The 14,298-nt window shown below is 61.8% G+C and overlaps 1 protein-coding gene across 1 annotated transcript in view; it reads left to right on the plus strand.

The window, feature by feature from the left end:
* The window catches only part of PLXNA1 (plexin A1), a 48,650-nt gene extending 38,707 nt beyond the window's left edge, over positions 1-9,943 (plus strand). The window contains exons 24-32 of the mRNA XM_072784860.1: positions 445-591; positions 697-856; positions 1,708-1,811; positions 2,039-2,135; positions 2,426-2,616; positions 2,803-2,972; positions 4,477-4,689; positions 4,775-4,925; positions 6,547-9,943. Coding sequence (XP_072640961.1) covers positions 445-591; positions 697-856; positions 1,708-1,811; positions 2,039-2,135; positions 2,426-2,616; positions 2,803-2,972; positions 4,477-4,689; positions 4,775-4,925; positions 6,547-6,642 — 1,329 coding nt within the window. The 3' untranslated portion in view covers positions 6,643-9,943. The remainder of the gene's footprint in view (positions 1-444; positions 592-696; positions 857-1,707; positions 1,812-2,038; positions 2,136-2,425; positions 2,617-2,802; positions 2,973-4,476; positions 4,690-4,774; positions 4,926-6,546) is intronic.
* The last annotated feature ends 4,355 nt before the right edge of the window (positions 9,944-14,298 follow it).

Below are 14,298 nucleotides of genomic sequence, written 5' to 3' on the forward strand. Positions count from 1 at the left end.
TGGCTGCTTGGGTCAGGCTCTGGTGAGCGGGCTGCTGGAGCACAGGTGGGGGGTGGGGCCGGGGGCGGGGGCGGGGGGTGGGCCTGCTGAGCCTGAACTGGGGAGGCTTCAGGGAGGAGCCTTGGTCTTGTTGGACACAGGCCTGGCTTGGCCACACTGTGTTTTCCTTCATGTGCTCCTGGGTGACCTGGCTGAGGCCACGCTAGGATTTTCACCTTGAGGTTTGTAGGGACAGCCAGTTTGCTGTCTAACTTATTCTCTTGCACAGTCTTCATGGGGCTCTAGAATCTGGGTTCTATTTGCCTCCTAAAAAGACTTTGGAAAAACTGCTCATCTCTCCTTGTGGGAACTGAGCGTACAGATGCCCCGGAAGCACGGGGGCAGAGGGTGGCGGCGGAAGCTCCAGGGTGTCCTGGACACAACCCCACGCCCACCCGCCTACAGGAGTGTGCAGGGGAGCCTCTCTTCATGCTTTACTGCGCCATCAAGCAGCAGATGGAGAAGGGCCCCATTGACGCCATCACGGGCGAGGCCCGCTACTCCCTGAGTGAGGACAAGCTCATCCGGCAGCAAATCGACTACAAGACCCTGGTGAGTGTGGTCCCTGCCCTCCTGGCCGGCCCCATCCTGCCCGTGCTCCCTGGCACAGCGCGCTGAGAGAGGTGGGGTGTGACGCTGTGCCCCTCCTACCTGCAGACCCTAAACTGCGTGAACCCTGAGAATGAGAATGCGCCCGAGGTGCCCGTGAAAGGACTGAACTGTGACACAGTGACGCAGGTCAAGGAGAAGCTGCTGGATGCCGTGTACAAGGGGGTACCCTACTCCCAGCGGCCGAAGGCTGGGGACATGGACCTGGGTGAGCCCAGATGCTGGTTGGCAGCATCACCACCGCCACAGGGTCTCATAGTGGCCTACACGTGCCAAAGGGCCAGTGTCATCAGGGCCAGTGTCTGGGGCCAAAGGCACCGAGCCAGTGTGGGGTATAGGTCCAGGGGGTGCTGGAGGCCACCGGGGGGCCTGAGGGAAGGGATGTGGTCTGGGCTGGGCTTTGGAAAGCTTCTCCCAGCCAGGCTGGATGGAAGAAGCAGGAAGTAGAGTTCAGAGGCTGCTGCCCTATTCGAGGGAGAGGCAGGTGGTAGTGCCCGTATACCATAGGAGGGGGTAGGCTGTTGGAGCTGGGGCAGGTACCCTCTGGCTCGTGGGCCTGACAGGTAGGGGCACCTGCAGAACTAGAAGGGCCAGGTCAGGAGGGGGAGGTGGAGGGCCCGGGGATCCCATGGTAGGGATCAGGTGGCTGGAGAAGCAGGCCTGGGGCACCATGTTGGCCTGAAAGCCAAGCTGAGGAGGTGGGCCTAGAGCTCTGGAAGGTCAGGCATCCATGGGAGAGGTAGGCTGCCCATGGTGGAGCGGACACAACAGGTGGAGGGCTGCCAGAGGGGCCATAGGCAGCAGCAGGGACGTGGGGTAATTAATTGCAGGGGTACGTGCCTCCCACTCGGAGCCCAGGGAGGGGGGCTGTGAGGAGGGAGAGCCTTGTCACTCCCTTGTGCTGTTCAGGGTCTCTCACTAAGTGTCTACAAGGAGGCCCTGCCCCCTCAGAGCCTGTCCTTGGGCTCCCAAGGTGAGAGGCCAGGATCTGGGGGAGGGGGCGATGGTGGGTGGCACCTGCCCAGGTGGCTGCCCCTCCAGCGCTCCCCTCCCCCACAGAGTGGCGCCAGGGCCGCATGGCACGCATCATTCTGCAGGATGAGGATGTTACTACCAAGATCGACAACGATTGGAAGAGGCTGAACACACTGGCTCACTACCAGGTGACCTCCAGACGTCCTGACCCTCTGGCCACGGCTTAGGCCTCTCTTCTTAGGGCCCTGGGGCAGTGCGGGAGCCAGTGTTTGGGCCCCGCGCAGCCCTGGAGCTGCACTGGTGGGGAGTGTGAGGCTCAGGGGTGCGGTGACTGGCCTCCAGGGTCAGATGCAGGAAGCCGTGCCATCTGGGTCCTGGATGACAGGGCACACATCTCCTGGTCCTCTGCCCACAGGTGACAGATGGGTCCTCCGTGGCCCTGGTGCCCAAGCAGACGTCCGCCTACAACATCTCCAACTCGTCTACCTTCACCAAGTCCCTCAGCAGATACGGTGAGGGGCTGGATGGGGACAGCAGGGCCCTTGGGCCTAGATGGGGCACCTCCTGGTGCTCCCTGCTGCAGGCTGGGAGGGGGCTGCTTTGTGGCTTGTGCCTTGGTAATGGCTTTCCCCTCGTGTTACCTTATGGTCCATTTGGCCATCCCCCTGATGTCACTGCCCCCAACAACCTGGGGAGGTGGGGCTGTTGGCTCCAGTTTCCAGATGAAGAAACAGGCCCAGACCAGGATGGGCATGGGTGCTGGGCACGGAGGGCCCCCCACTGATGTGCAGGGTGCCCCCAGAGAGCATGCTGCGCACAGCCAGCAGCCCCGACAGCCTACGCTCACGCACACCCATGATCACGCCCGACCTGGAGAGTGGCACCAAGCTGTGGCACCTGGTGAAGAATCACGACCACCTGGACCAGCGGGAGGGCGACCGAGGCAGCAAGATGGTCTCAGAGATCTATCTGACGCGGCTGCTAGCCACCAAAGTAGGCCCTGGAGTGAGGGAGCGGGTGGCGGGGTGAGGGGATGGCCGGGCCCTGGCTTCTGAAAGCTGAGGGGCAGCAAAGCCCTCATCCTCACCCTTGGTCTGTGGCATGCAGCTGCCCGGGCCACCAGGAGGGGAGGGGCAGCCTGGTGGCCCCCTAGAGCTCTGTGCCCTTGCCTGCCCACAGGGCACTCTGCAGAAGTTTGTGGACGACCTGTTCGAGACTATCTTCAGCACAGCGCACCGTGGCTCGGCCCTGCCGCTGGCCATCAAGTACATGTTCGACTTCCTGGATGAGCAGGCTGACCAGCACCAGATCCATGACTCAGATGTGCGTCACACCTGGAAGAGCAACTGGTAGGTCCAGGGGCGGGCAATGTGGAGGCTACCCGGGAGCAGCAGCCACGGGCCACCAGCACCAGATCCCGCTGGCCTGCAGGGACGGGTCCTCATAGGTTAGGACAGGAGGACAGGGGCCCCTGGATTCACCACCCCCATGCCGAGGCCCGCTCCTCTTCCAGTGGGCCTTCCCGACTCGAGGTCTCGGGGGCATCTGTTGCTCTCCTGCCCTACGTGTGGGCTCGTGCTCCGCTCCAGCTTGCGGGGCCTGCCTGAGGCCTGGGAGGTGGCTGCGTGTATTCGTGCGTGTATATTCGGGCAGGCGCGGCTGTGTGCAGGTATGAGAACGCGGGCTCGTGTGTGAGCAGCAGGCTCGGGGATGGGCCCGTGCTGGCTGGCTGCAGTGCTGAGGAGAGCAGTGGGAGCAAGCGCCCCTGCAGCCCTTACCCCTTTGCCCCGCAGGGCCAGCGGCCACTGCCCAGCCTGGCTCTTATCTCCCTGAGCCTCACTGTGTGTCCTCAGCACTATTTGCCCTATCCCCAGAGAAGCTTCTGTGCCTTTCGCCTCTGGCATTTTCCTCCCTTGTCCTTGGGAGACCTTAGCTCTCTGGGACCTTGACGTCTACATGCTGGTGCTGCTTCCCAAGCAAGCAGTACAGCCTTGGCCCTTGGGGTCCACCCTGGGCCTCCTGCTGCACCTGTGCTCCTTGAGGGGGGTTCCGTGGGGCACTGGAGAGGAGACAGCACCATATAGGTCTGCATTGTCCAGGAGGATGTTCTGTGATGATGGAATTGAGTGTTCTGGATCTGTGTTATCCAGGCAGCAGTGGTAGGCAGTGCTGTGTGGCTGTTGAGCGTTTGACATAGGATTAGTGCAACTAAAAATCTAGATTTTTAATTTCATTTGATTCTGTTTAAACTTAGCCACTTATGGCTGGTAGCTAGTGCATAATTGGCTGGTGGCTGTCCTGGAGGTGGCATTTTGGATGAAGAAGTCTGCTCTCTGTGGGGCTGTCTCCTGGACCCCTTCCTGGTCTTGCTTCCAGGGCCTGCCTGGGTAGGAGCAGGGGTGAGCCAGCCCAGGTGTGCCCTGCCCCGGGGGCGAGCTTGTCTAGGTGTGAGCCAGCCCAGGAGTGTGCCTGCACGGGTGTGTGCATGCCTGGGGGTAAGCCAGCCCAGGAGCGTGTGATCCCTGATGGCATCAGGTACGCAGGCCTACGAGGACCGTGGCCATGTGCAGTGGGCACCCAAAGGTGAGGGAATAGTTCTGGGTCTGTACACGTCAGCCATGCGTGCCTATGTGCAGGGACTGCTCTCCAGGAGGCTCTAGGTGGCAGGGATGCACTCGCCGAGAGTGCTGGCTCGCTCTGGGCCTCAGTTTCCCCACACGCATGGAAATGCATGACCACTGTGAAGGTTAGAGCCAAGAGGGCTGCAGGAGCCCTGTGCGGGCCCTTCCCTTGCCCTCGAGAAGGGCTGCCAAGGCCCCGTCTGACTGTGCATCGGGACCCACCTGCCCACAGCTTGCCTCTGCGCTTCTGGGTGAACGTGATCAAGAACCCGCAGTTCGTGTTCGACATCCACAAGAGCAGTATCACGGATGCCTGCTTGTCAGTGGTGGCCCAGACTTTCATGGACTCCTGTTCCACGTCCGAGCACAAGTTGGGCAAGGACTCGCCCTCCAACAAACTACTCTATGCTAAGGACATCCCCAATTACAAGAGCTGGGTGGAGAGGTAGGCGGTGCGGGGTGGGGCGGGCAGGCAGGCCGGCCAAGGGCCAGGACCCAGCTCACAGCCCCCCGCCGCCCGCCCTGTGCAGGTACTACGCTGACATCGCCAAGATGCCTGCCATTAGTGACCAGGACATGAGCGCCTACCTGGCCGAGCAGTCGCGGCTGCACCTGAGCCAGTTCAACAGCATGAGCGCCTTGCATGAGATCTACTCCTACATCACCAAGTACAAGGATGAGGTAAGCGTCTCCCCAGAGGCAGACCCCTGCCAGGTGTTGCCAGGCAGGCTCCCTCCCTAAAAAGCCCCCTTGGCAGTCCCCTCCCATGTCTCAGGCTGGTCAGACGCTGCCGTTTCCACTCTGCACCCTGACTGGCCACCTTGCTCGCTGGGGCAGGGAGGGGATGCTGTTGGGACTCCCTGCTGGCCTGGGAGGGTCGGGCGGGGCTGCAGCGGGTCAGGGGTTGTGCTTGTGGTCATTGTGGGGTGTGGGGGAGTGGGTGGCAGCGTCTTTCCAAGGCGGAGACCATGGCCCGGTGAGTGACCATTCACTGAGGGCTGCTACGGGGTTTGTCGGCCTCGGTAGATATATCCAGGGCAGGGCACCAAGCCTTTCCTCAGCCTTTAGCACTTTCCCTGCAGACTTGGAGCGAGGTCTCAGGAGGCCTCCTTGGTGTCTATGCGGAGCTGGGGCTCCCTGAGCTGACTGGGGAAGGAGGTGGACATACACCCTAGATTGGATACAAAGGGCCAGAGCAGCAGGCTGGGCCTGGCCGGTGCCAGGGTCTTGAGGCCAGAGTGGGCCCTGTGGCAGGACCGTGGAGGCTGCAAGGCTGAATCGGAGGAGAGAGGAGTAGGGGAGGCTGAGGCAGGGTCGTCATGGGCTGTGTGGGCCTTGGGGAATGTGGGCTGTTCCCCGAGTGAGACAGGCCATTGAGGTTTAGAGCCGTGATTGGATCGCCAGCTGCCGGGGGACAAGAGTAAGGCAGGGGCCGGAGGGGGCTGTGGCCATGCTGCTGGGCCGTGGGGCTCCGGGGCTGGTCTTGCCCATCTGACGAGCTGCGGGCCTGTCCCCAGACCTGTGGCTGAGTGACAGGAAGTGGGGCGAGCCGCCGGAGGCACAGGTCTGAGGGGCGAGGGCTCCAGCTGTTCAAGTCTAATGGGGAAGATCTGAGAGCAGGAGCGTCTTAGGCTCCCAGCCAGGGCGCAGGGGCCGCAGCTGAGAGCAGGACCTGTGCCCCTGATTGGAGGAGGCAGCCCCAGAGGGGAGTCCAGAGCCCTGGGACTGAGCCAGGGACGGGCCATGGACAGATGACCGGGCCCTGAGGAGGGCGAGTGACCTGCAGGTTGGGCACCGAAGCCTGCCTGCCTACTCTGGGCTGTCCAGGGAGCGTTGAGGGGAGCCTGGCAGTCCTTCCTGGGGAGCGCTGTGCATCGGGATGCAGAGAAGTGGGCGGTGGCTGCGGGGCCTTGTGCTGGGCTGATGGCAGCTGAGCTGGGGGACAGAGCAGACTGTGAGGGGTGGTGTCTGTGCCCCAGCAGGCCAGGCCCACCCTGATGGACCGACGAGATGCTGTGCTGAGGGAACCAACTCAAGGGGCTGGCATAACGAAAGCCCTGTTAGGGGTTGGGGCTCTGGGGATGAGGTAGAAAGGTGACCTGGGGGACTCCTCCTCCACGCCAGGCTCAACCTAGGTCCCTCAGCTGGGAACCGTAGGGGTGGAACCTCACCCTGGCCCCAGGGTCCCCACTGGTCGAGGCCATGTGACGCGCTCACTGGGCACCCCCTGAGCTTCTGTGCACTGGTCCCACGGGAGCAGGGGGCCCTGGCCAGGCCATTGACGCCCCACCCACCTCTGCAGATCCTGACAGCCCTGGAGAAGGATGAGCAGGCTCGGCGGCAGCGGCTCCGGAGCAAGCTGGAGCAGGTGGTGGACACGATGGCCCTGAGCAGCTGAGACCCTCGGCCATCACCGCCCAGAGGGAGTTGCGTAAGAGGGCCCACAGGGCCGGCCTCCGTCCAGCAGCCAGAGCTGGGAGGCCCCGGAGGCAGCCTCGCCCCAACTGTGCCTCGTGCCAGCGCGCTCGGGGCCGGCCGTGCGGTTCAGCGTCCTCCCGGCCCTCTCCCTCCTCCTCCCACCTGGCGGGGGTCCTCGTTCTTGGTGTGGGTGACCACGCCCCTGCGGCACCTTCCATGCCCAGCTGCTCGGCACAGGGCTGCAGGAGCCCAGGGTGACTGGGCGCTTCTCGGAAGAATGGGGTGACCGCCAAGGCCCTGGGGGGCAGGCTGGAGCCCTCCGGGAAGGGCTGGCTAGCCCAGTCCATCTCCTTGAGGCTGTGCTGCCATGGTCGGGGGGGCCAGCACAAGGGGCCAGGAGGGCACCAGCTGTTCCCGGCTTGCTGGGCGGATTGCCGGGCCCGGGGCCCGGATGGCAGCCCCGAGGGAGGCTGAAGGCCGGGGGCCCGCCAAGGGGAGCTGGAGTCGGCCTTCCCACTGCTGCCTGCCACATCCGGCACCCCCCACTCGCTGCCGCACGGCCACCACCATCCTCCGATTCACCGCGTGCTCTCCGCGGCCGCGGCCGAGGCCGGAGCACCACATCAGCCTCGCCCAGAGAGGCCCCAGCTCCCTCCCGTGGAGGGGCTGCAGAACGGTTCACTCAGAGCCCTCATGCGACTTCCAGAAGGACTCGGTGACTCCTTTCCTGTCCTCAGGGCTATGCGTCTGGGAGCCGCTGGGGCCGGGGCTCCGGGTCACGAGCGCACGTTCCCGTTATTTATTCCCCCCTGCACAGCGCCACTCTTGGCTCCGGGCCCTGGGCGGGCGGGGCTGTCCGGCCCTGCGGGTCTGGGAGCAGCCCCTGATCCCCTCCTCCCTCATCCCTGTCTGTGTCCCCTGCTCTCCATGTCCACCTTTAGCAGCTTCCAGTCTGGCATCTCTGCAGCGTGCCGGCCCCTCAAGAGCGGTGGGAGGTCTGGGGGACTGGTTTGGAGTTTTTTTAGGGGAACAGAGGCACCCTGCTGCGCTCCGTGTGGGCAGCCGGGGCTGTGGCGGGGCCCCTGGGAGTAGGACGCAGTGACCAGAGGGCCTGGAGGTTGGCTCTGCCCCCCCACCCTCAGTGAGCAAGAAAGAACAAATTTTTAATTAAAAAAAATTCTGTACATATATATATGTATATATATATGTGGCTCTAGCCTCAGTCTCCAGCCCCAGTGGGGTCTGTACAGTTACCTGGAGGAGGAGAGATTTTACAGTGTAGTATAAGGGAAATTAAGGCAGTGGGGAAGCAATACCAAATGGTCGTGGGGGATGTGGCTGGGGCTCCCCTGAGTGGAGCACCCCAAGGCCTCCGCCCCTCGACCTGCGGGTCACCCTGGTTTTGTTTTGACGTAAGAAGGAGCAAACTTGTCGCCGGCCCCAGAGCGTCCAGGGCGCAGGGCCGTGCATTCCTGCATGACCGTGCTAGCGTCTAGTCTGACTTGATCTTTTTAAAACTGCAAGTGTTAAATACTAGAGGTTGTTAGACCCCCTTTTTTATGTTTTTTAATTAATCAGTGACTCATGAAAGCAAACAAGCGGGCCCGGCCCCTTTACAAGTCCACTTTTTCGACGGTACTAAAGATTCCTACGGACTTTAAGGGACAGCTAACTGTGGCCGGCCCCGTGCCCATGGGCTGCCCGTCTGGGGGTCCCCCCTCCTAAGCAGCGTGAGCCACACCTCAGAGACCGGGCCGGGGGCGCCAGGATATCCCAGCATTCCCGGCGTGGGAAGCTCCTGGAACGGGGCTGACCTGGGCGGGGGGTCCCCACAGGCGCCAGGCTGGGCTCAGGCTTCCCACTGCCGCGGGTGCCCCGTCAGAGCTCAAGCTGGCCTGGCCCCAGCGCAGCCCCTGTGGCCTCAAGCGGGGGCAGCTGAGCGGAGGCCGGCCCGTCTGGAGACCCGGCTGTCTGGGTGGCCACTTGCCTCGGCTGGACGCGCGTCCCTGGGTGGTCCCCTGGCCCGTCTGACGTTGCTGGGCCGGGCCTGGGAGCAAGCCCCCGTTTCCCCTCCGTCCCCGGAAAGTCTTCCCAGGGCACCGGCTTCTGCTCTAAGCCCTCGTTCTTCCAGTTCTGTGATGGTTGGCCTGGGGCTCCTCAGCACCCGGGCCCCTCTTGAGAATCAGTTCCAGCCCCTTCCTCTGCCCTCTTTGGCCCCCGCAGAGCTGAACCCCTGTGCTGGCCTGAGCGAGGCTGCGAGTTCCAGGGCGGGGGCCCGTCCACGTGCCCGTGTCCCCTGAACTGTGGGCGGGCAGGGCCGTGGCGGCAGGGGGAGGCCAAGCACTTTAGCAGTACCTGTTTACACGCGAGCCCAGGGAGCTGACCCTCAGCCTGCCCCGGCCAGGCAGCAGCTCCCGCACCTTCCTTGCTGCTGGCTCCTGCAGTTAGGCCCTGCCTTCTCCTTGTCACTGCTCCCCACGCCCTCCGAGTCTGTAGTATCCTACCGGCACCTCTGCCTCTGCGCATCCCCCCGTGGTGCCCCAAGCTCCGGCACTGGTGTGGGGGCCCTGGCAGGAGCCTGGGATTGCAGCCCTGCTCTGCACACTGAGGGGAGTGCCATGGTCCCGAAGGCCCCTGTGCAGCCCCAGGGCTTGGGGGATCCAGGCCAGTGTGGGATGCAAGGGCTCCCAGCCTGTCCCGGACACTGCTGCTATTGCCACTGCTACAGGCCACCCCCCACCCCGATCTGCATGGTCTCAGGAGTGCCCTCAGACAGCCCAACCTCCGTCCGGGAGCCCCGTCTCTCCATATACCTCGAGCTTGCCCTGCCCTCCCTGACCCAGGGCCTGACGAGCCGGGGCTGGGGGCTGAGGGGAAGAGGGACCTGGATCCCCCTAACGGCAGGCCCCTAGCATCCCTCCCGCCCTCTGGTTTGGCCTGGCTGAGGCCCGGCTCCCCCGTTCTGGATCTGATGGCTCACGTCGTTGGTGCTACACAAGCTAGAGTAGATATATTTAGAAAGAGAGAAAGATATTTTTAAGACGAAGCCCACAATTAGCTGTCCCATAACGCCACAGAGCCCCCACCCAAAAGAAGAGCGATCACCCGGCCGCCCGAGCTGCCTACCGGGCTCTTGCTCCCGGGGCAGCGTGGCTGACGGGGCGGGCCGCTCAGCCCACGGGGTGTGTAAATATACGGCGGTTTCCTATTTTACTGTTCCTCAGATTTAGTACTTGTAAATACACACACACATTAAGGAGAGATTAAACATTTTTGCTAAACGTCCTGGCTCTGTGTGTCCTTTGCTAGGAGGAGTTTGGGGCGGGGCCCACAGAAACGCGGGCACCTCGTGCGCTCAGTGGCGGTTCCTGGCTGAGGCTGGGCCCTTTGCCTGCCGGGCCAGGTACCAGCGGCCTTCCAGGAGCTTCATGCCGGCCTCACCCCACAACAAATTGCAGGTGCAGGTGCAGGTGCAGGTTCTCAGCCGCCGCTTCGCCAGACCCTGGTGGTTTGCGGCCCTGGGCGGGGTTGCTGTGCCTGGGTGTCTGGGGCCCGGAGGCACGCTGGAACCCTCGGCGGGGACTGAAGGCCACCAAGAGCCAGCTGTCCCCGGGGCCCCACACCATCTCTCAGAGGTTCTCCCGCTGCACCCACCCCCACCCCCGCCCCGATCGGGGGCTTGCGATCACCCGGCTCGACGTGGCAGTTCCCATGAAGAGTTGGGCAGATATTTTCCTGATGAAAAAGGTGTCGGCCTGTGGCTCTGCGTAGGCCGTGCTCTAGGCCCATGTCCTCCGTGGCCCACTACGGGTGGCGTTCCGACCCCAGAGGCGTCCGGTAACCGGACGAGGGGGCCGTCTCTGGGCGGGACCGGTGTCCCCAGAGGACGGGTCTGCCGAGTGGGCGCCTGTAGCACACGCCCACTGTGCAAGCCTGGCGCGTGTTTGAGCGGGCTTGCACCTCTGAGAGGTGGCTCCTCACCGCAGTGGACGCGGAGCCGGGGGCGGGCACGCAGGTGCTGCCCAGAGCCACACGGTGGGGGTCACAGAGCCTGCGGACAAACCGGCCACAGCACGTGGGGAGGGGGTTTCCCAAGGAGCCAGCCGCGCTCCGCAGCCTTCCTGCATGGTGTCTTCTGAGGGCTCTGACCGTGGTCCATAAATCATAATCAATACCTCCTGCTCCAGAGCGGGCCTGTCCTGACAGCCGGGCTGCAGGCATCGAGCTCAGCGCCAGGCTCAATTACTAAAGAGAAATCAGTGTAATCACCATGAAATTGCATCGGAAACAAATTTAGCAAATGCGTCCCGTTTGGGGTGTGACGTGGCCCGTCCTCATGGCTCAGTCCCCTCCGGCTTTCCGGCACAATCAGCCCTGCCTCAATTACCCTCGCTAGGCTGCCGGGGGCTCAGCCCCACCAGTCCGAAAGCAGGCGATGGCCTCTGAGTCGCAATCAGCGCTCACTGCGCCGCGATCGCGCATAATTACACAGCGAGCGCAGGGCGGGGGCAGGCAGGCACCTGATTGCCGCACACGTTGGCTCATCCAGGATATTAAAACCACCAGCTATTGATACCGGGGCTTGCCGGCTGCGCCGAGCAAGACATGTCAACGGGGCTGCCGTGGATGGTGGGGGGGCGCATGCCCTGGTTTTCACTTGGCAGCCTCTGGGTTAGAGAATCAGTAGCCGGAGGAGGCCAGAGTCTACTTGGGGTGCTCCTTCGAAGGTCCCCAAGGGGCTCCCATGGGGCCTCCCTGGACACTCGGGAGCCTGTCGGATGGTGTTGCTTTATGGGCGCATGTGGCCTCTGAAAATGGGCAAGGTGTAGACATGTGGCTCGTTCTGATCCCTGGATGTCAGTGAAGTGGCTGTGGGCATGTGTAGGCTGGGCATCTAGTTCCCCTGCACTGAGGGTTCTGGAGGGCAGAAGCTCTAGCCAGCCTGCCTTGGGCACAGGGTTTTAACACAAAACAAGCTCAGTTGCGGTGGACTCAGGCATTTGGGGAGAACAGCCCGGACTGTACTGCCTCACGGGCTGATAGCACCCAGCCCCATCTGAGAAGGGGGGACCCGGGGGCAGAGACAGGTGGGGTCAGTCACTTGCTGGCAGACACCGGGCTGTCACTGCCAGAGCAAGGGTTCAAACTCAGCCTATCAACTCACGTGGGGTCTTCCTATGTAGCTTGAGAAATCAACATCCTAGCCATCAGTGCTGCTTCTGGCTGAAAACTACTCGGACAAATAACCCAGCAGATGTTTTCCTCTGGGTGGCCCTCTCCCTTATAAATGACTTAACCTAAACTTAACCTAACCTATGCTGGCTTGAGCAATGAAAGGGAACTGGTGGGTTCATGTAATAGAAAAGTCCTAGGGTGTATCTGGCTTCAGGCATGGCTGGATCCAGGAGCTCCATGAGGTCTTGAGGAATCTTTCTTCTCTGTCATCTGTATGGGTTCATTCTCTGGCAGGCTTTTGCCAAGTGGGAGGCACCAATGGCTGCCCACAGCTGTAGGCTTTTACAAACTTAGCGACAGTGTAAAGAGAACCCCGTTGGTCAGCACATGCCCAGGTAGGGATTTCATTAGCCAACTGTAGCACACAGGTCTCTACTTGAATCATTCTGGCCTGAGGGATGAGGAGCTCTGGTTAGCCAGGCTTAGGTCACATGCCCAGTGGGAAGAGGAGTCAGTCCCTTTACTCCTCAAGGGTTTGCAAACTCTATAGAACTGCAGATTTGAGGAGGAAGGAGTCTTGTTTAGTTTTTTTTTTTTTTTTTTTTTTTTAAGATTGTATTTATTTATTCCTGACAGACACAGAGAAAGAGAGGCAGAGACACAGGCAGAGGGAGAAGCGGGCTTCTGGCAGGGAGCTCAATGCAGGACTTGATCCCAGGACCCCGGGATCACGACCTGAGCCAAAGGCAGATGCTCAACCGCAGAGCCACATAGGTGTCCCTCCTGTAGTTTGTAAGTTCTGGCTGTGTCTGCGTGCAGGACACCTGAGGGGTTGGATGGGTTGTCGGAAGCACCTGGAGCATTTCTAGGATTATCCAGTCTCTTCCCAGGGGCCCATAATTAACTGCTGACTGCCCACTGGAAATGCCTGAGTCCTGCCTGCCACCCAGCTTCTGCTGCCTGTGTGACCTTGGTGGAGGGGGACATCTGGTCCAAGGCTGCCCCTTATCCCAGGGAGACCCTCCAGGTGGGGCCAGGTCTGAGGGTGTGGAGTGACAGGGAGGCAGTTACACATCTCTGGTCACGAGGGGTGATCGACCCCAAGCACATATTGGATGATGGCGCATTCTGATCCCTAACTCAGGAGCATTTTCACAGGAGGGCTGGAGTGGGGACCCCAGGCTGGGGTGGGGGTGGCCAGAGCTTCCTGGGTTACTGCATCCTAGTGATGTCATCCCTCTTCCACCCATGCCCCCTGCAGTCTTCACTCCCCCACTCACCCATACGTACAACCACCTACCTGTCCATCACCGCCCCCACAGCCTACCCACTTACCAGTGTACCCCATCCACATCATCTCCATCCACCTCCTTCTGCTGAGAACCCACACCCCACACCTTCTTTTTCTTCAGCTGTCCAATCATCCGTCCACAGGTCTATCAGGTGAGGCTGAAGTGGGGGCCTAGGAGGCTGAGCCTGCCAGTGTTGGCTGGGGCATGGAGAAATGGGACCTCTGGGGCTATGCAGGTGGGAGTGTACAGTGAACCGGAAGCAGGGATTCGCAAAGAGATTTGCACACGCACTTCCAGCAGCATCATTCACAGCACATGAATGATGAGGGGAAGTGCCCCAGGTGGCCTTCAACACACCGTGTGATTCCAGTTAGATGAGGTGCCCAGAGCCACAGGGGATAGGGTGGTGGCTTGGGGAGCAGGGGAGGGGAATGAGGAGCTGTTGAGTGGGGCTGGAGTTTCGGTTTGGGGGATGAGCAGGTGCTGGAGAGTGATGGCGGGGATGATTGTGCAGCTGTGCGAATGTACTTGGTGCCACCGCGCTGCGCCCTTAAAATGGTCAAGGTACACTTTATGTCATGTGTCCACCTCTAAAATCATAAAAGGCAATTTTCAAAAAGAGTCTGAGCTTTATTGTGTGGATAGGAGGGCCGCAGAATGCTCGGGAGCTGGGGAGCTGTGCCCCTTCCTTGGGCCTGGTGGTCCCAGGCACTCCATCAGCTGCGGAGCTGGTGGTCATGCCCCGGCCTCCGTCCTCATCTGACGCCCTTGCACCCCTCCCGCTGGTGGGACCCTCTCAGGGCCCTACGTGTCCTGCTGCCTGTCTCGTCTCCCGCTTGCAGAAGCCCCCTGGCTCGCGGCGCACAGCTGTCTCAGGCAAGCCTGTCCTGCAGAGCCGGGCCCGGAGGGCAGCAGTGTCCCTGAGCCCCACAGGCCAGCCGAGCTCCGCCAGGAGCCCCACTTGCACGTCCTCGCTGCTGGGGGAAGCCTCTCCCAGGCCAGCTTTCTTTTGTTTTTCTTTTTGTCTATTATTTTATTGGAGTTCCATTTGCCAACGTATAGCATAACCCCCAGTGCTCATCCCGTCCAGTGCCCCCCTCAGTGCCTGTCACCCAGTCACCCCAACCCCTGCCCACCTCCCCTTCCACTACTCCTTGTTCGTTCCCAGA

Source organism: Canis lupus, chromosome 19, assembly GCF_048164855.1.
Source record: "Canis lupus baileyi chromosome 19, mCanLup2.hap1, whole genome shotgun sequence".
Taxonomy (NCBI): domain Eukaryota; kingdom Metazoa; phylum Chordata; class Mammalia; order Carnivora; family Canidae; genus Canis; species Canis lupus.